This window comes from Empidonax traillii, unplaced genomic scaffold, assembly GCF_003031625.1.
Source record: "Empidonax traillii isolate 1590-97213 ecotype Southwest subspecies unplaced genomic scaffold, ASM303162v1 scaffold401:size1000279, whole genome shotgun sequence".
NCBI classification, from domain to species: domain Eukaryota; kingdom Metazoa; phylum Chordata; class Aves; order Passeriformes; family Tyrannidae; genus Empidonax; species Empidonax traillii.
Window position 1 is genome coordinate 639,415 of NW_020955594.1, and position 20,056 is coordinate 659,470.

General features: G+C 37.8%; 1 protein-coding gene across 2 annotated transcripts in view; it reads right to left on the reverse strand.

The window, feature by feature from the left end:
* Positions 1-9,511: 9,511 nt before the first annotated feature.
* The window catches only part of CAPZA2 (capping actin protein of muscle Z-line subunit alpha 2), a 32,640-nt gene continuing 22,095 nt past the window's right edge, over positions 9,512-20,056 (reverse strand). For both annotated transcript variants that reach the window (XM_027893671.1, XM_027893670.1), the window contains 4 exons: positions 19,646-19,724; positions 16,070-16,141; positions 13,114-13,176; positions 9,512-12,216 (listed from right to left, as the gene is read on the reverse strand). In XM_027893671.1, coding sequence (XP_027749472.1) covers positions 12,076-12,216; positions 13,114-13,176; positions 16,070-16,141; positions 19,646-19,724 — 355 coding nt within the window. In that variant the 3' untranslated portion in view covers positions 9,512-12,075. The remainder of the gene's footprint in view (positions 12,217-13,113; positions 13,177-16,069; positions 16,142-19,645; positions 19,725-20,056) is intronic.

A 20,056-nucleotide genomic window follows, 5' to 3' on the forward strand; every position in this document is an offset into this window, starting at 1 on the left:
AGAAAAACCTTCCAAAACTCAAGAAATAAAAACTGTTTGTCCAACCCCAAAGGATTGTGTGAGTTCAAAATAAATGCCAATGATTAATATAAAGCCTTGAAACATGCAGTTCACAAGTAGAAGCAAACTGTTCACTACTATGAAGAGACAATTTTATTGAGTGTCATCTGGCTTCAGGCACTCATGTGGCCTCAAGCTATAACAGAATACAGCTGAAGTGATCTTTGGACAAAAATAATTTTGAAAATAGTCTTTTACCTTTCTGCTAAGATTTTCCACTCAATTATCTCACTTGTTTAGAGTTTTCTCACACAAGCCCCCAGTTCCTACCTCAAAATAATACCTGCAACTGTGAAGACTAATTTGTTTGCCATAAACTGAGTTCAGTGTTCCTGGTTTCTCATATGACTGTTGATGACTTTGCTAAATGAAATCAGGAAGCAGAAGCGATGACGGTTACTGAACATGAGTGAAGTTATTGTTTCTTTCTAGAAGAAATAAATTATCTTGTACTTGGATCCTGGCAAGTAAGAAAGAATAAACAGGACCACTATGCAGCAAAATTCTAATTTGAAATTTTTGCCCACACAGTCTGTGTATGTGGGGTTTATAATGGTTTTGGTCCATTTTTTTTAATAAACCTTAAAATATTTTCTGTCTGATAATTTCAGACGTCAAAATGAGAGACTTTTTCTAGGCCCACAATGTACAACCCCCTTGGAACCCAGCTATAAAATAAGATTGCATTGGGGTCTTGGAAGCCAAAAGATTGCCAGGCACGTTAGTTGAGGACATTCAGAAAGGGCACAAACCAGATCCAAATGAGCTCCACGTATATGTGAGCACTGGGAAACATTGTCAGCTTGGTTCAAAGACACCAGATATCCCCCTGACCTTCAGCTGATGCCTCATTAGCAACGGAATTCCATTAAGCAGTGTTGTGCCCAACAGCTTTTAATCCAGATACATATTAAACAACAATATACATATGTATGCATCCCTATATCCACACGTGTATCTACATTCATATAAATACATATGCATATAGTGCACCTATTAAACATATCAGCTGCATATTGAACAATATCAGCATTGAACTGGAGATGGCAGTCTAAACTGGAATCAGCAATGGTGAGTGGTAGCATGCCAATGTGAGTGAAAGCACTGGAGGAGAGTTCATGGGATCCTGCAGCCAGCACTTTTCAGACATACCAAAGTCTGCATAAAATGGCTTAATCACATAGCAGAAATCTGTTTTCAAAGTCCACACAATCCTTAGTCACAATCCAGAGAACTGAAAATATGCTAAAAAACACTGAAATAAAAATTCATGCTTAATTTACAATTTAATCTATGTGTTTTCATTAAAACAAAGACATTTCAAAAGTATGCAACTACAGACTTCTAAACAGTGTGCCCAGGCTGAAGTTTCTGTTCCCCATTCTAAAAGTGAGATATTATGGTATTGCAAGAATATTCTTCAGCTTAAAAGAAGAGAGTAATATTTAAAAATATGCCACCATTCCTAATGAGAAAAAGTCAAATATGCCTTGAGCACCACTTTTCAGAAAGCTTAAAAAAATTGTCTCCAGTATTACCACGGTGTTGTCCATGGCCATGGGGACTCTGCCAGAAAATTGGGTAGGTGCATGGGAGGGAGGAAAGACTTCCTGAAAGTTGTTTTAGGATCTTTACTGACAAAAAAAAAAAAAAAAAAATCAACCAACAAACTGCCCTAATTGCAAGACAAGTCACAAAACCCAACTTAGAACTGGCTCAGTTAAGAATCATATGTCAGTGCAAAGACAGGGCAAAGGAAGGTGTTGCTAAATGGCTGGTGCAATTTGGAGCAGAGTTTCAGTATTTTTGTGTAGTATTCAAAATAATTCTTAAAAAGGAAAAAACACCAACCAAATCCTAAAAAGAAACATCAAAAAAATCCAAACCTGTTTCCTTCTTTTGCTTTTTTTGCCTAGTAAATTTCTTTTTGCCCTAAAAATGAGACGGGGATTCTACCCTGACCATCAGCACACTTAGACATCAATATGGCACAGTGCCCCATCCCCAACACACACATTTGCTAAAGCAAATTGATATTTTTTTTCTTTTTTTAATCCATGGAAATATCTCCTTGTAGCAATTAGGTATTTTTGTGAAGGAAGTAGACACAAATATTCATAGAGGCATTTTGTTAAGATTCTTTATAAAAATCAGGTGGTGGAGCAAGATACATCAGTATTTGTGCAAGATGGTGCATGCTTAGGGCTCATAGAAATCATGTGAGCTGCGAGGTTGGCCCTTGGTCAAAAAAGAGCTCTCTCAAAAAGTCTGGCATCTGCACCCACACATGTTCTGTACATCATGGAAGGCTGTGGGAGAAATAGGGAGACAGAGAGAGATGGTGAAAAGCCCAGAGGCAACCAGCACTGGTTTCTCCCTCCCCCATTTAGGTTGAGGAAAAGGACAAGGGCTCAGCTCCCCACATCCATGCCTTGGACTGAAGCCAAAAAGTAAATAAATTTTTTTTTTTTTTTTAAAGGAGATGCATTTGTGGAAGATGGAGATGGAGAAGACATGGCATTTTTTTTACTGACTGGTATCTTGACCTTTTTTTTCTTAAGGAAAATGATGTTGAGCATGGTCTTCAATATGCTGAGCACTGATACCATATTTAATGAACAAACATTTTAAAGAGAGAAAAAGATCTCTCCTCTGAAGTCTGCAATTAGAAGAGCATAGTTTATTTTTCCTCTATCATTTACAACTACGGGCATCTTTACTAGCTATGTATTGGTAGAAGCACAGAAATCCATCGACAGTGACATTTTACTCAATCTCCAGAAATTCAGAGGAAGGAAATCAAGCAGTCAAAAGTTACTGCTAGCTTATATCCCACTTATTATTTCTTACCATACAGCTCTGGATTTACTGCACAGCACAGTATGACCTGACAGCCCTAGCTGACTGTTCTAGACACAGGGCTGAGGTTCCCTGATGGTTTCTTTTATGACACTTGCCACTACAAGGACTTCATAGACTGCATATAGACTTTTTCCACAATCTCTTTGCAAACAGAAAGCTGTGATGGAGAAGGAATGGCACTACATATAGTCATTAATACGGGACGTTAGACATCACTGGATACTCACAACTTCATATTTATTGAACTCCAGCCTGACATGAGTTTGAAACAGCAAGTGCTTCTGCAGATTTGGGCTTCTCTGGGCTTGCATGCCCCAAGGTGAGAAACAAGCAAAAGAGGATTTTAAGAAGCATTACATAGAGACAAAATTCTTCAAATTCTGCTGCTGTGTGTGGAACAGAGTGGTGGCTCTGCAGCTGCAGGGTGCACAGTGTTGCAGTGGTTGGGAGAGGGTGCCAAAGTCAGGGCAGCAGCTTCAGTTTGCTCTGCAATGGCTCTGAATATATAAATGAAGCATAGTGGTACTTACACCAGAGCTTTATACAGATACAGACTCATGAGAAGTCACTATCTTTATGAAACTATTTCTCTCAGTCTCATTCTCCTTGCCCAAAGGTGATCACGCATGGGCAGCTTCTGCTGCCCTCCCACAATCACTGCAATAGAGGTCACTTGCCCAGCATCAGGGGTGCTCTGGGTGCCAGTAAGAGAGACGTACAGTTCTCACAGTGTTCACAGTGGCTTTCAATTCCTTCCCTTCTCAGTATATCCTGCCTTCCTACACATCGTCCCTTAGAAACAGGACTCATTTTCATTCCTCCTTCCACTATTCAGCCATTTTCAGAAAGGAAGAGAGTACTTTCTTCTGCTTTTCCCATTGCTTTTACTAGAGATATTTGTATATTTTTCTTCCTCTCTCAAACCCTAGAAAATTAGCTGTTAGGTCTTTTCCATCCTGAGATATAGATTGTTCCCAAAGCCTTTATCATTTCTATATTGCACTTTTATTTTCTATGCTTGAGATTTAAAAGCTTTAAGAACCCCACTCCTACAGGCTACCCCAAGTCTGCTCTGGCTAATTGGTTTTAATGCCATACCTTCCTTTCTTGCTCCAACAGAAATTCTTCTGTCCCATCTCAGTTCATTACAAACACACATGTGATGAATCCTCATTTATATTTGACTCCACTGTTGGCTCACTTCACTTTCTCCTTAGACACAATCAGTGCAGGTAAAAAAGCCAGCTTGTCTTCGAGCTGCTGACTGAATCAGTTGCTCTGAACGGCAGTAGGGAAGAAGAACAAGATGAAAACCCTGGTGGGTAAGCAGAGAACTTCACCTATACTCTGGATGGAGCTTCTGTTCTTTCCCCTCAGTATTTCCTAACCTTGTTGGCCAGCACAAATACCCATATTGAAGGGGGTTTTCCTTACAATTTCATCAAAAAACTATGAGAGATTCAGAGAAAAGGACATACTAAAGGTTGCTGCTCCCATGTTTTCACGTTCCGTGGTGATCTCCACCACCAAAAACTGCCATGATTGTAGCAAAACCATCATCTGCACTGAAAACCCACTGTTATAGATGACCTTGGAACCTCTTTCACTTGGTTATGTTACTTTGGTGGCAATTTTGATGATTCCTAGAACAATAATTCTTGATTGTGGGATTGCCCCGGTTGCATCTGCTACTGCCCTGTTTCTCAGCTTTGTCATCATCTATGTTTTTACACCAGACACTGGGTTACCCTCTGTCAGCAGTTACAATCTGGACAGCAACTTTACTGCATCTGAAGGGACCTTATCAGGAGGTTGAAGTATCAGGTAACTGGATTCATCCTTTGGGAAATTATGCATTGGCACTCTCCACCTTAATTTACATTCAGGTAGAGTAACTCTGGCCATACCAACTGCTGGTAGGTCTGCAAGGCACACAGTTTCCAGCTAAAAGAGCTAAGAAGTAGACAAGTTCTTAAATGAATGATGATGGCTCACTAAGTTTAGTAATGAGCTGGGATGGGACACATAATCATTACTGACTTTAACACATCATTTTGCACCCAGAGAATCAGTCATGCAGAAACCTTTGCCTTGCAGCAAAGTCTTGAAACAGGAGCAGCACTTCAATTCTTCATGAGCATATGGCATTTACTTTCTTAGCAACATCTCTCAGGTCTAGCCTTCTGCAATTGAGCTGGCTCCTGGCACCTGTGACAGCTAAAGGACTCTTCATACTTACTACATGCCTATAGGACCTTTAAACAGGGTCTTGAGTGACACACATGTTTCAGGTACTCTGGAAGTAGTTCTGGCTAGCTTGGTGGAGGATACTACCTGTCCCTACACGCAGAGTGGTTGAGACATATGGAAAATGGTTGCATAGCTACCATCCAGTTTTCACCACTGCACGGCAGGACACCTGAGATGCATTTCACTGCTTGTCAACTCGGACTGATCATCAGTTCCTTTTCTTTTCCATAGTAAAAAGGTAGGAAAAAAAGCTTATTATGTGTTTCCTAGCTCAAGATGGGATGGTGCATTTTACCTTCTCACTTTTAACTGACATCAGTGCCTACAAGGTACTGTCAAACTGCTTATTGCTGGCATAAATACCCCAAGTAACAAGGATACAGCTCATCACTCAAGTTCACAGCAGCCTTTGTCTCTTCATGCCAGGATGCATTTGCTGGCTGGTCCACATTGTTAGGATACAGACAGTCTCATTTTTGTACATTCCCAGTGCCTGCTTTGTCAATAAAGAAGGATAACATCAGGCACACATACCTAGTAGTGGCTGGTCAATTCTTTTACTTCCTTAATTTAGCATGGGCTTTAACACTGGAACAGAAATTTTCTAATTGCTCATGAAGACAATGCTAGAGAACATTATAGCAATCAAGGCCAGATTATAACAAAAGGAAATACAAGTACTAGGTTAACATCATTATAGCCCGTAATATCACCAGGGCTGAAAGGAACAATATACAGAGAAAAAACAAGTTCCTCAAAATGACCAGAAACAAAAAAGTAAGATGTAAAGAAATTACTTAGCAGTAGTGGATTTCATGTAGAAATTAAAAGTTGCTGGATTCAGTCTTTAAAAGCTACACAGTGTGGAGACACTCTTCAAATACTTAAAACATGTTGCAAAGAGAATAGGAACAAGCCCTTCTGTATGCCCACAGCTAAGACAAAAAGAGATCAGGATCCAGCATGGCAGATTTATCTTTTCCTACTATCTACCTTAATACTAATAATACCAAAGACTTACAAAGAACTTGGAGAGGAAGGATGATCTTTAATAATTTATTTCAGAGCAGATAAGTCTGTCCTGCCACATATGGTGAAGATGCAGCTGATTGTGCCATGCTGTGGAATAAAAACCAAGATGAACTTTTGCATTCCATTCAAGGATTTAAATTCTAGCACCACTATTGTCCAGAAATCTTACAACTGACTATTGAAATTTAGAATCTTTAACCAAAACTGCTTTTTGGCTAATCATGTTTTTGCTACCTATTACAATGAAGTGAAAGACTTGCAAACCTTACCAATTTTACAGCATCTGAAAGCTAATTTGACAATCAGGCATCATGTAAAAGGAAAGAACGAAACAGATTTTTCTTCCTGCTACTTAGTTTAAAACTGCTAATGACTGCTGAAAGCTCAGATTTCTAGTCTAGTTGCATGTGCAGATATTAACCTTAAGTGTCACAGCAAAGTCGAGAATGTATAAAAAAAAATCTGTTCTTATTTTGAATATTAATTTATTTATTAACGAACTTGCTCCTTTTCCAAGTCTGTTTCCCTAATTTCCAAATTATGTGGAAGTTATTACTGCATGGTTAGACCTCCAGACAGGAGAAAGAGGTGCCAGGTTACTGTACAAATAGCAGGTTATTAATAGAAGGCCAATGAGGCATTTGGGGCAGCAGCCTCAGGAGTTTTGCCTGGGTTCAGACAGACTCTGCTGGGAGAGAGTCTGCGAGGGAGAACAGCCTGAGCAACACCTGAAGCACACAGGTGCCATTTGCAAGGCTCAGGTTCAGGAGAAGCACGTGTGCCCAACAGGTGGGCAGCAGACACTGAAGCTCACAGGCACTGTGAACTGAAGACTGAGCGCTGTGCCAGTCTCCATCAGACCTGCGCTCCTGGAGTGCAACTTTTACTCCTCAGAGCTGCAGCGTCAGGCTCCCTGTTACCAGGCTGAACGGCAGGCTTGGTTGAGTGGAAACACATGGCATATTTCTTCCTTAAAGAAAATCATAACTGATCACAATCTTGTACCTCTTATCATCTTACTGACATGTCTAGTGTTAACAACTGTATGTGCTGCCTTATCTGGGAAAAGGCATCATGACAGTTTCTCAGATCCCAGGGCTAATCTTTGGGCCCCGTGCTGCACAACTGGCCCTTCTGGCACCTCACAGCACAGAAGAATTTGAACATTTCTGCCTTCGGGCACATAACTTTTGCCTCTGCAACAGATGCCCAGTCTATGACAACACATACTACCACCCAGTACCCAAGAAAGCCTGCACCCTAGGCAGGGAGGCTGCTCAAGCAGCACAAGGAAAATACATCCACTGCATCCACATCCCAAGAGAAGGAACGTTAGGTATTTTTCCTGCACTCAAGAGCTTGCAGCTGTGATTTTCAGTTCGGTTCATAAACACTTCATCTGCAAAAGAGGAGAGAGACTCATTTTCTTTTAGCCAGTTATAAGAAGATTTGCTCCAGGGAGGCCAAGTCCCTTCTTTACCTCAGGGACTAAAAGTCTTTTCTCTATGTTTGAAGGAAAGTAGTCTGGGTTCCAGATATATCAGAAGCAGGCTGTTGCACTGTAATTGGCAAGGCTGCAGGGGCATTTTTTACTTGCTAGGAAAGAGATTTTGAGCATGTTTTTCTGTACCCTGCTTCACACCAATGCTTGTCTTGCATTCACAATGGTGTGGCAAAGTTGCAGCTCAGCCTCCTATATTAACATTCCTAAGTAGTTTCTGAAATAATCTCGAAGCATAACTCAAACTGAGTTGCACAATGGGAAGCTACTTATTAAAGGAAGTACTCTCAGTTCTTTCCCTGATGCCTAAAGCAACTGTGCTCAGTATAGACTTGACATGGAAAATTAATATGCACATTTAAATACAAAACTGAAATGAGTATTTACTTCAAGTAATTACAGGCACGTGGTGTTGTCCTTACAAACCAACCAACTACTACTTTAGTAGGAATAGTTACAACCCTGTAAGCTGGAAGTTGTTTCTGATCTGACGTTACGTCAAACTACAGCTAGCCCGGCAAAAGTCTCTTCGTACTCCTGTTGTCTTAAGAGGAACCAACCTGACAGATTTGCCCCTGCACAACTTTATTGATTTGCAAAGAAAAGATGCACAGTGAAGTCTGAATGAGTTTACAGAATACATCCTTTAAGGCAGTGATTACCACTCTTTCTTATGATGAGCACATGGCTAACATCATGCTGAGCAATACCTGTTACAGGTTGGTCAATCACAGTAGCAGTGGAAATATCGCTAATAAGAGAACCTACCAAGTACTAAGCATTCATTTCCATAGAAGGAATAAAGTGCATATCCACAGTTCCTTTCTTTTAGATGTGAGAGAAAAACTGACTTTTTTTGGTAAAATCAGATGCAAATTTTCCCCTTTAAAAAAAAAAAAAAAATAGAGTTGGAACTGTCACACAAAAATTGACACTTCAAAGTTATGAATGAGCTAAGTTTAATCTAAACCTAGTTCACAATTGCATCAGATGAAGAACAATTTCAGTCTCTCCAGTCAACAAATGCAGCAGAAGCTATGTCTATGTCAGCAGGTAATTCAATACGATAGGAGTGAGTCCACAGAATCAAACAGTTGATGTAAACTTCTATACTCATGGTATATACGGTCCAGAAATTTGAAGGCCAGGTTTAGTCTGATGCTTCAGACATCCTCAACATATAGGTGGTTTCAAGCTGCCTGAAAGAAACCACTGCTACTGATTAGGGTCACCATTCAGAACTGGAGGGCATCTGGTGCACACCCAGAGCCCAGTTCCAAGTTCTCCAAAAGGAAGTGAACTCACGCATGCCAAAATGACTTTGGCAGCCAAACCAGTCTGGGGCAAGTGGGGATGAGAGAGGGATTTGCTCCCAAACTGCACAAACAACATTGCTGCTATAGATGCAGCTGGAGCCATCCCCTAAAGAGAACACATCTACTGGGATGTTGGGTCTCACGCAATGCTTTTAACTCGGGGCTGAACGACCACTTCCCAATGGACTGCACTGCAGTGTTCCCAATGGCAGATGGCAGAGCTGTTATCAGCATGTAGAGCATAAGTAGTAGTAACAATGTAATCAAAATGACAATGATTTTAAAGTTTCATTCTACCCACAGTATGAATTTGAAGACAGTCATACAAGAAGAGGCTGCTCAGGAGAAACTGAAAGCAGAATTGCCACTCCTGTTGCAGATGTTCATAAAGAAAAGTTGCTTACTTGCAGAAGTTAAAAATTCCTTCATATAAAGGGGCACTAAGATGCACAAGATGTAATACACTTGAAAAATGCAAGCATTGTACAAGTCCATTTTACAAGCCATAATGTCTATTACATGAACATTCAACAATACAAAGCTTGTATTTATATTTAAATATAGAATATAAACAAGTAGTAATTCACATTAAGTCAATTGCCACAGCAAAATTTCTAAGAGAAAGTGCTTTACCTATACAAAATACCCTAAAGACTAATAAGCAAGCTCTAAAGTTCTCCAATTTAAAAGGGGTAGGGATAAAAACAAAAAAGTGCAAGTGGCATCCAAAATCTTGATAAAAATCAAGAACTCCAAATATGCCATGTGCCTCAACTCAGAGTCAGGTCAGCTTCATCTGGGGAGTCATTATGCCCTAAATATGATACACCACCATTTGGAAAAAGTGACAGAATAGTTGATTTACTTAGACATGGCTTTATTGAAGCTATAACTTAATAAATTTGATGCTCCAGCTGTAAAGTTATCCCACAGACTAAGAATTACCACAACAAGAAAAAACATAAGTAATACAAATCTACTTTGTCAATCCAACTGGTAGAATTGAACCTGCAGGATGCTATTCTTTCAAGATAAGGAATTAAGACTATCACAGGACTGAATAAACAGGGAAATACAGTAATGGAGTACTTCACAGTAAAATACCTCTTTATTAGGAATATATTTAAAAGCAGCTTTTTATTTCAGGTAAGAAAAATAGCATTCTGACTTTTAGTCAGTGCTGATTCTGGTCATACACAATATTCTAAACAGCTAGAAAAGTTATTTGCACCATTGTTGCCCATTAACAGTTCTCCCAACTGTCCATAAACTGCTGCTTAGCTTGTTCTTAAATACGTTGGAAGAAATTCTTCGAATAAAGTTTGTATTTAGATCTTGGTAAGACTGACAGACTGACTTGACAGTGACTCAGCATTTGTTATTGGCTCACATACAACTTTTATAAGCTGATTTTAAAAGAACACCACAGTTCAGTAGCTTATATACAAAGACAATTGAGAGGCCAACTCTCCAGGAAGACTGCGGTAGAACAAATCCCATTCTTCTACTATACAGTTTAGTACTGTAAAGTAGCAGCAGTTTCAAGACCTTCTATACCCCTGTATAAGAGAGCACTGAAGAATGGAATACCGGAGTATTGCTATTACAATTCAAACAGCAAACTACTTTGTGTGTACTTTTTTTTTATACTCAGTTCAAGTCTAGACTCTTTCTCTTGTTATGCTGTAACTTGACAGTTTAAGGTAGTTAATTAAATCATGCTGTAAACAAAGACATAAAACCTTTGTGTGAGCTTTACTGTTTAGGAGTAAGCATGAATATGTGCCTTCTCAAAAATAAAAAAGCTTTTTAATTTTCCATCATAAGTATTTAGCACATTGTAGAACAAATTTTTATCCAATTAAAAATGAAAGTTATGCATTTCATAGAAGTGCTACACAGCATTTGTAATGGACTCTGTGTTTTTGGATACCTGACATCCATTTTCAATATGAGATGCATCAGGGAAGGTATTCTCCAGATACATGTATCAATTTTTTGTCTTGTAATTTATTCCACTCTCTGTAGCCAACATGAAGCTAAAAGATACCTGTTTTAAGTAGACTTCCATATGTAGATGTTTCTTAAATGCAGATGGAAACAACTGATAATGATATTACAACCTCCAAATACACAACTTTGTGGCCGTTTTAAGCAGAATTTTAAAAATATTTAGAAACACCAAAACCAGGCTATATCAGGAAGGAATATGATACTCAAATAAATAGAAAATTTGCGTTTTAATGTCACATTGAATTTTAGTACATTTCAATCCAAGAAAAAATAAACAGACATAGTAATGAGTACAGGATTATATATATTACAATATGCCTTGTTATAATACATTTTTAGCTTTATGATAAAAAAGCTCGAGGGCAGATGGAGTTTGAGCTCATTTAAGTAACTGTCAGAACAAAGCATTAAATGCATTTCTGGAGTAAGTACTTTTTATTTGATTTCAAAATCTTAAAACAGCATTAGACCTTGGCCTGTTCTTTAAAAAAAAATTTAGCTACCATGGAGCTAGCTAGGTAAGTCTTCTGACAGGTTTAAATGATACAGAAAATGCTTTTCCCAATTTTACATAAAATGAAAGGATAGATGATTTCTAAAACAGCACCTATGGGGAACTCCATGTTGACCTAGAAATGCACGTTACTGATCTCCACAAGGAACACCCAGCAAATTTTGGAAGTTGTCCATTTCACGTGAAAGCAAGAGAAAGGGTTATCGTATGCAAAAATATTTTTCCAAACTGTTCTTAACATGTAATTGAAAACTAAAGGCATGGTCTCTTCATTATAAAAAAATAAAGGTACAACAGAGACTCTAAAGGAAGATACTCAGCTATACTGAAGTTGCAACCCTCTGAAAGGAAGAAAAAAGGAAAAAAGTCAATTAGCTAAGCTTTGTGCTCTAACCAAACTACTTACAGTGATTTTCAATGGCAAAAGCCCATGCTGACTGGGTGATCTGACAGTTCCAAATACTTTTTGTAATAATTTTTATTTGTATACAAGGACACTAAAACGATCCAGTCATGCAACGTTCACTTTAAGCATTCTGCATCTCTTTTCCAATCTTATAGCTAAGGATCTTGTTCCAGTCAATCTTGGTGCGGGTAACTGGCAACTGTCGACGTAAGGCCTTGAAAGTAGTGTCGGACATAGTCTGATAATTCTCACTGATAGCAGTCTGTGAAACACAAAGTCATACAAAGCAAAGACGTGAAGAACAGGACTGGGATGCTGTGTAAACATTACATGACTGAGAAGCCTGCTACCTCTTAAACAGGCTTGATAAAAACATTTTAAATTTAAATGATATTTTATGAAGGAAAGCTGTTAGATATAGATTCAAACTATGTGAAGAAAATTATTGAGACATAATAAACCCGGCCATAGCCAAAGTGTTTCAGCAAGCCACTGTGGTTAATCAGCAGCATGAATGAAGTGCTGATCAGAGTTAGCTCATACATCAGTAATTACAGACGCCAAAGTCTTCCACTGTTTTTCCTGTGAGTTGGTCCACAACACTGTATGAACTTCAATATAATGCATACTATAAATATTTTAAAATTTTTTATTAAATAGCATTTTTTTTTCAAACTGACAAAACACTGTGTCTGAAATTTACCTTATGTTCAAGACCTGAATGCACATGTATCCACTTCTGCTGAGGGTATCCAGAACAGTTACACTTTTCTAACTTTGAAATGACTAACTGAAATAGGTAATGCCTATAGCCATATTTAGCAATATTGTCCAACAGAGTAGGCTATTAACAGAATCTGTACAAAAATTCCACTTAGGGAATGCACTAATGCTTAAAGAGATCAGAGTTGCTGATATTTGATCCTGCTAATAGCTTTTCTGCTCTCAAAAAATTCCTTCTACTGTAATGTGAAGTAGGTGAGCACAATCACTATAAGGTATGGAAAGACGAGAGAGTTAACAGCAGCATGTAATCTATTTATATGGAACTGCATTATCTTAATATCATAAGCTTGCTAGTTATAGAATACTAGCTTTGGTTAAGTATATGGTAATGCTACAACTGTGAGTAAGGATACAGCATTTGTTTCCAACATACCTGATATTCATTTTCTGCAGCCTCTACAATTTTTATGAATTCCTTTGCTGTCTGGGCTTCATTCTAGGAAAAAAGCATTTGAATTAGTCTGATATACAGCATAATTCTAGGACCAGTTGGATTATGTTTTTCCTATAGTTATCAGCTAGGCTCAATGAGAACACCTGACCACATTCAGTGGCTAAACCAAAATTGAACAAAACATTAATCCAAAAGGCATATTCAGCCAAACTGCAACAAGCATAAAGATTACCATGGAGCTTATTAAAATATTTTTATTAAAAATTCTATCATATGATAAAAACACATACAGAACAGAACAGCATTTAGAAATACGACAATGCACACACAAGTCTCTAAAAGCATGCCAAATACTGATAACAACATTATCAATGCTACATTTCCAGTACAAATCCAAGAAGCACCAGCTAACCCAAAAGTTATAGCAGAAAGCAACCACAAAACCAAAACAGATATGTTCACCTCTAAACATTCATTGCAGTCTACAACTTCCTCACAAGGGGAAGAGGAGGGACAGGCACTGATCTCTTCTCTGTAGTGACCAGTGACAGGACCCGAGGGAATGGCCTGAAGTTGTGTCAGGGGAGGTTTCGGTTGGATATTAGAAAGAGGTTCTTTACCCAGAGGGTGGCTGGGCACTGAAACAGGCTCCCCACACAGCACCAAGCCTGACAGAGTTCAAGAGGCGTTTGGATAACACTCTCAGGCACACAGTATGACTCTTGGGGATGGTCCTGTGCAGGGCTAAGGCTGGACTAGATGAGCCTTGTGGGTCCCTTCCAACTCAACAGATTCTGTGATTCTGAATCTGGAGACTAAGCTGAGGAAAACACTAGACTTTATATATCTGGTCTTCTAGAAACATCCCCAAATACATCTTTTAAAAATGAGGGTGCAAACACTAGGCCCAAATTTCATGAAGACTGAAAAGGATGAGGCTGGAAGCCAAGAAACTGTTTAAGGATGTTTGTTTTTAAAATAAAACATTTTCCATCAGTCAATCTGGAGGCAAATTAGCTGAAGTGCCTGAAAGAAGTCTCAAGAAGGAAGAGATGGTTCATGAATTTCCAAAATTCCAACTTAGCATTGGAGACATTCTTAAAGGTGCTTTTGTAGAAGCTGTTAAAAGTAGGAGTGTTCTTGTCCCATGTGATCCCTCATTCCTACAAAGGCAAAGGCCGGGAGGAAATTGACAGCTTCAACTATAACTGGTTCAAAGTTTCAGTGAGACTGCATCTAACAGCTGTGAAAGTGCTCCTGGACATTGAAAGGGAGATGAAGGAGGCAGCAGAGACCGAGAAGAACAAAGGAAAGGGTTTTGACTTTTCAGTGAACTGGGGCAATGCTTTCAAAGGCTCTGCTAATGAAAGGAAAAATTCAGAGATGCGAGGTTCTTATTTGTCTCAGAGAAAAATAAGGGATAAGAAAATAACCTTCAGCAAAATTATTCACACCTCTAGCAACAAGAGAACTCTTCAGTCATTTATTTCAGTTGTGCCTGTTGATGGCATAAAATGGCTTCTCTGCCAAACAACAAAAAAGAGGAGACATTGAGACTCCTACGTACCTGGTAGGTCAGTCTACCTACCATTTCTTCTGTGTAAAATAAGAACTTGAACAGCCTCTGCCCTCTGTGAAGCTCAAAGCCAATGTTAAAAATTCGTAACCAGCAGCATACTTGCTTTTGTTCTAGCAAAGTTATGTAAAAGACATTTTTCTGCTCAGTCTTCTGCTGCTTTACTGAACTGTGAAACAGAAGTAAGTTTCTTCCCAATAGAAAGTAAAGCAAAAGCTACTGAAAGGAAAACTGCATCCACATAATCTTCCCTGAAATAATTCTTATTTGAATGGAACACTAAATAGATCGCTTTGCTCAGGGGGTCAAAAGTAATTTTATATCTACAGCTCCAGAAGTGTTATCAGTTGGCACCACACTCCCCCATTCTTTATGGTGCTATTGCAACTGAAAAGCCAACAAGCCTCACTTTGTATTAATAAACAATGTTCTTTATTGACGAATCGAGCTTTTGAGCCGAATCGGTTACTGCTAGTCGTTATCATTTAAATACTTCTACTGTTCACTTTTACAATTTCTCTTTGCCAGTTTAACCTCACTGGCTTAAGTTTTATTAAAAAACACTCCCACAGAAAATCTTACTGTTTATAAACACAATTATAAACACATTATTTCAGAAGCAGTAGTTGTTCTTGCTGCAACATTATCAGCCCTTAGAAGATACATCTGGTATTATTTCCAAACAATTTAATTTCTACTGTTTGCTCCTCATTACTGTAACAATCCATTTGCAAAGAAGTTGAAAAAGATGATGCTTTAAATATAAAGCATGTTATACTTCTCAAGCTGAAGCATCTGTGAAAAGGCTTTTTGTACAGAAAAGCAGGAGGTTGACAGCACCAGCTACAGACAGGGAGAAAATGAAGAGAATACCTACTACTACTTGTGATAGCATTCTGGTAGCATTTGTTTACACTATTTTTAGCATACGGGTCTTCTCCTAGCAAGCAAAGGAGGCAATCTCCTACTAAAGTCAGTTATTATAACTCAAACCTCCCTCATATTCCACAATTAATTCTATAGGTCACTCAGCAGACAAAAGTTTAAATACAACAAAAGTGCAGAAAGACTGACAGCAAGCTAGTTAAAGCTTTAATATCACAGTTATTTTAACTTACATAAGCCACATGTAAGCATACGTTATCCTTTTTTTTTTAAATTTTTTTAAAACACTAACTACATATTAGGTAAAAGTAGTAAATATCACATGCAAAATATTTGTAAATTAAAACATTCATTCCCATGCATGCAGAAGAAAAAACTTGCCTCCAAACTTCTGAGCTTTTTTTAAGCTTGCTTTAATTTCTAAATTAAGAAGTAACTTCAATATACCCTTTAAGGTCCTTAAAGTTCACTTACAGACACTGTTAGAGAATCTTGTATGTCTTTATGGCTCACAAGCTGAACATTACCATCTTCATAATAGTGAACCTACAGACAATTAAACAAAAGAACTCCTATTAAATGTTACAGATCAACAACATACAGTAAAATCAAAGTATTGTGTTATTTATCATAGTAACAAACCTATACAAATCAACCAAAACAGCATATAAAATGTTACAGAACAAAAGCAAACAAGAAAACCAAAATATTGTAGAATTTACTATTTTTGAGGGGGAATTCTACAGAGGATACTCTGGAAACATTTTTGTGTTGATGTGCCTTATGCAGTATTTCATACAACGAAGTTTAGGTTTTGATTAACGTCATGAAGATGAAAACATACAATTTATGTGACCTTACTAGAAACATCTGAAATGAATAGACTAGACTACTGTAAATGGTGAAGATATATTTAAAATTAGAATAGTTTTGGCAAGGTTTCAGGACACCGTGAAGTTGTTCTGCTTTCCCCAAACTGTTTCCTAGGGACAGTGCAACATTAGCCTTCCCTTTCTAGATCTGCCTGGGTTTGGTATTTTCCTCTCTTAGATATGGCTCATAACAAAAGCTGGTATTTATCTAGACAAAGGAGTTCTTTGGAACAAAGTTTGCCAAGGTTAGATTGCAAAGCAGGATAAAAGCTATTTACTCTTGAAATGTTCTATCTACAGAACAGCTTCCTTGATTATTTTGCAGGAGGAGACTAGTAAAACTCTACCCCAAGCTAACTTCAGTACTTTTAAATTCAGCTGGGAAGGATTTGAACACATTTAGTTCCTAATACAATTGCTGGAGAACTTAAAAACTAGGAAACATATATAAAATGACATGTAATCATTCACAATAATTAATATAGAAGAGTTATGCAGGTCATTGACATTTAAACAAGTATCTTTAAATATTGTTTTTACATAATTTTGATAGTCACGATAGTTAATATAGCTGACATAATGAGAAAATGAAACATTTGTGTCTCACCCTATTAGACAAGAAAAGATTTTAATTTTGAGGTTAATGCACAATAGTGTAATTTCATACGCATTGTGATCATGCATGCAAAAGACTCTCAGCTTTTTAAATAACAATAGAAAAAACATGACACATAGTAAGAGCGCTATAATACCACTGCAAAAGAAATGCTTCCTATATGGGAAAAAGTTATTTTCTACGATTCATCTTACATGATTATTTTGCTTATCCTCAAATACTTGTTTTGCAAGAAAAAGTATCAACCTAACCACAAAATATAAGTTTCTTTTCAAATCAAACATTGCTGGGTGAAACTTCTGCCAACCTTTTTCAATTCAATTCCTAAAGATGAGAAGTGCTTAATCAGTGCAAAACGCTAAGAAATCCCAGTGAAATGGCAGAACCCAAAGGAATATAAATCTCCCCTCTTGTCCATGACAATCCACTGCAGAGGCCCAAACGTCCTCTGTGCTCTCAGGCCAACACCAGCACAAACATCCTATCTGTCACTGAAATACATTCTTGTCAAACAGTCCTAAAATCTTAACAGGGATGAAGAGGCAAATCTAATTCTGGGATGTGTTATATCTTAAACTAAATACCAGATATAAGTGTTCTGTATTACACCTCACTACTGACATCCTTCTAGAATGCCAGGTCTGGGTTCAGAAGACTAAAGAAGGAGGATGTTTATGAACAGAACCTCTTAGAAAGGTTAAGTTAGGAGGGATGTGAATAACAAATTATCTAAGAGATAAAATTAGTAACCAGTACACTTAGTTTTCCATGCACAGTTGGAACATGTTAAACACTGAGGGACTTAGTTTTAGTAAAGAGTTCTGCTGTTACCTTTCCCCTTACATACAGAACAAAAAGAAAATGAAACAATGGAAGGGACTGACAGTTGACAATCTCCTGTATTAGATTTTATTAAGAGAACTAAAAAAAAAAGAAAAAATTGTGCAAGTGATCTTAAAAATGCTGAAGACACCTGTGATGCTGCAATTTCCCCTAACTTATTCATAAAAGGCCTTATCAGAAACAGGGCAATGGCATATTGCTGTCAAAGATTTTGCAAACACTGAAATTACTTAAATTTCACTCATGTTTTAAGGAGTTGATATTCCAGATGATTGTTTTGCTCCTTAAAAAAAAATTAGATCACCATTTTTTTTTTGTTTCGAGAGATGAAAAGGGAGCACTCCCACATACACTGAAGAAATTGTACACAATTTGCAAAAATTTGAAAGTGAGTTCAAAATTTCTTGGCGAAACAACTATACAAGCAAAAAAAGTAGAACTTCTCATCACTCTCCGGAGCACAGACTTTAAATGAATGTAAATAATTACTTGATTTATTATGTGAAATAGTAAGAAAAGACAAAATCAGCTGGTGCCCAAATTTAAAAGCTGATTAAAACTTGAGTAAGTTCCTTGGTTGAACTGTTTTCTAGGCTACTGGGCTAATCTTTTATAGAATTAGGTAGACACCTGCTTCCTTGTTCTGGAAAACCTCTGAAGACAATTATCAAAAGTGTGTGCTGTGCAGAAAATGCCTGTTTTGCTGCAAGTTGAAGTGAAGTGACAAAGTCTTGAAAAGCCTAGAAGTTACTTAAGGTGCTGCTTACTATGAGTGTTGTGATCTGACAGCATAATAATAGGTGTCCACATTTTGACTGTCATTACAAATATTATGGAATTTGCCCCAGAATGGGAAATCAGATGCAGGTTCCCTTCCTTGGGTGGATCTGAACACAGCTACCATATCCTAAAATAACATCCTAGCCTCATGGCTATGGCTAGAAAAACATCACTTTGAATCTTCCTTTTGAATTCATCACTGAGCAGTAGGGATGAGCAAAACGCACGGGGGCACAAAAAAGCAGGAGAAGGGAACTTGATCTATATCTTGTAAGAAACATAAAATACTTTGCTGATAGTCAAACTGCACTAAGATTCTAGTCCTTGATCCCAGAACTGTTTTAATAAACTCTTGCAAAGTATGCATACACATTCCAGAGAACTAATCCAGGAAGTCAAGTCTCCCTGCCTACCACATGACAGTCAGACTTCCTTTGGTGTGAAGACTTCTGCCTGCTTCAAATTCCTCCTTTCTGAATGCCCTAAAGCCAACAGGAAGGGCAAATTCTGAATGAAGAAGATGCAAATTAAAAAATTTCTGATGGTACAACTGCTGAAACCACAGGTTCTGAACAACAGGGTAACGTGAAAAAAACCCCATTATTAGTTAAAATGAAAAAAAAGGTTCTACTTCAGAAAGGGCCTACCCTCAGGAAAGACTTGTCCCACTGTGAGTTAAAGAAACAGGAAACCAAAGAAGTATATGCCTAGCTGAGGTGAATAAACCTTCTGAAGTCTTTTGAATCATTATCTTAAACACATATTTTGTGTTTGTAAGGATTAGGTAAATATGCAATTAAGTCACTCGCACATAACTGAATTGCTGCTTTGCTTACTGGGAACCCAAATTCTCTTAACATATTTAATACACTGGCCTGAGTCTCCTTCTGTAATAACTGGAGACTTTACTGACCAGGACACAGTTTGAGATAAGCATACCTGAATTTTCAAGATGCCAGCCACTTGAGTGGTTGAAGGGGTGATTGTAAACTTCCATTCTGACCTCCAACGGCCATTCCTTTAAAAAACAATAAAAGAGAAATTGGATGTCACCCCACTGGTTAAGAAAAAAAAAAATCCCAACATACAACTAAGTCAAAGGAAATCAGAGAATGAAATCTGCAGTGCAACTACACATGCACAAAATCTTACTCTAAAGACTTAGCCTCTATCAGTAAAGAAAAGAATAGTTTTTCAAAATATTTAACCTGTTTTCAATGTGGACCAAAGAGATTTATTAGTAAGGATATTTTAAGAATAGGACTTAACTTCTGAAAATACCTAAAGCCTACAGTGTTCTTTCTGTCTTTCAGCATTAATTAGGCATCTACAGTCAATATTTTGTTTCCT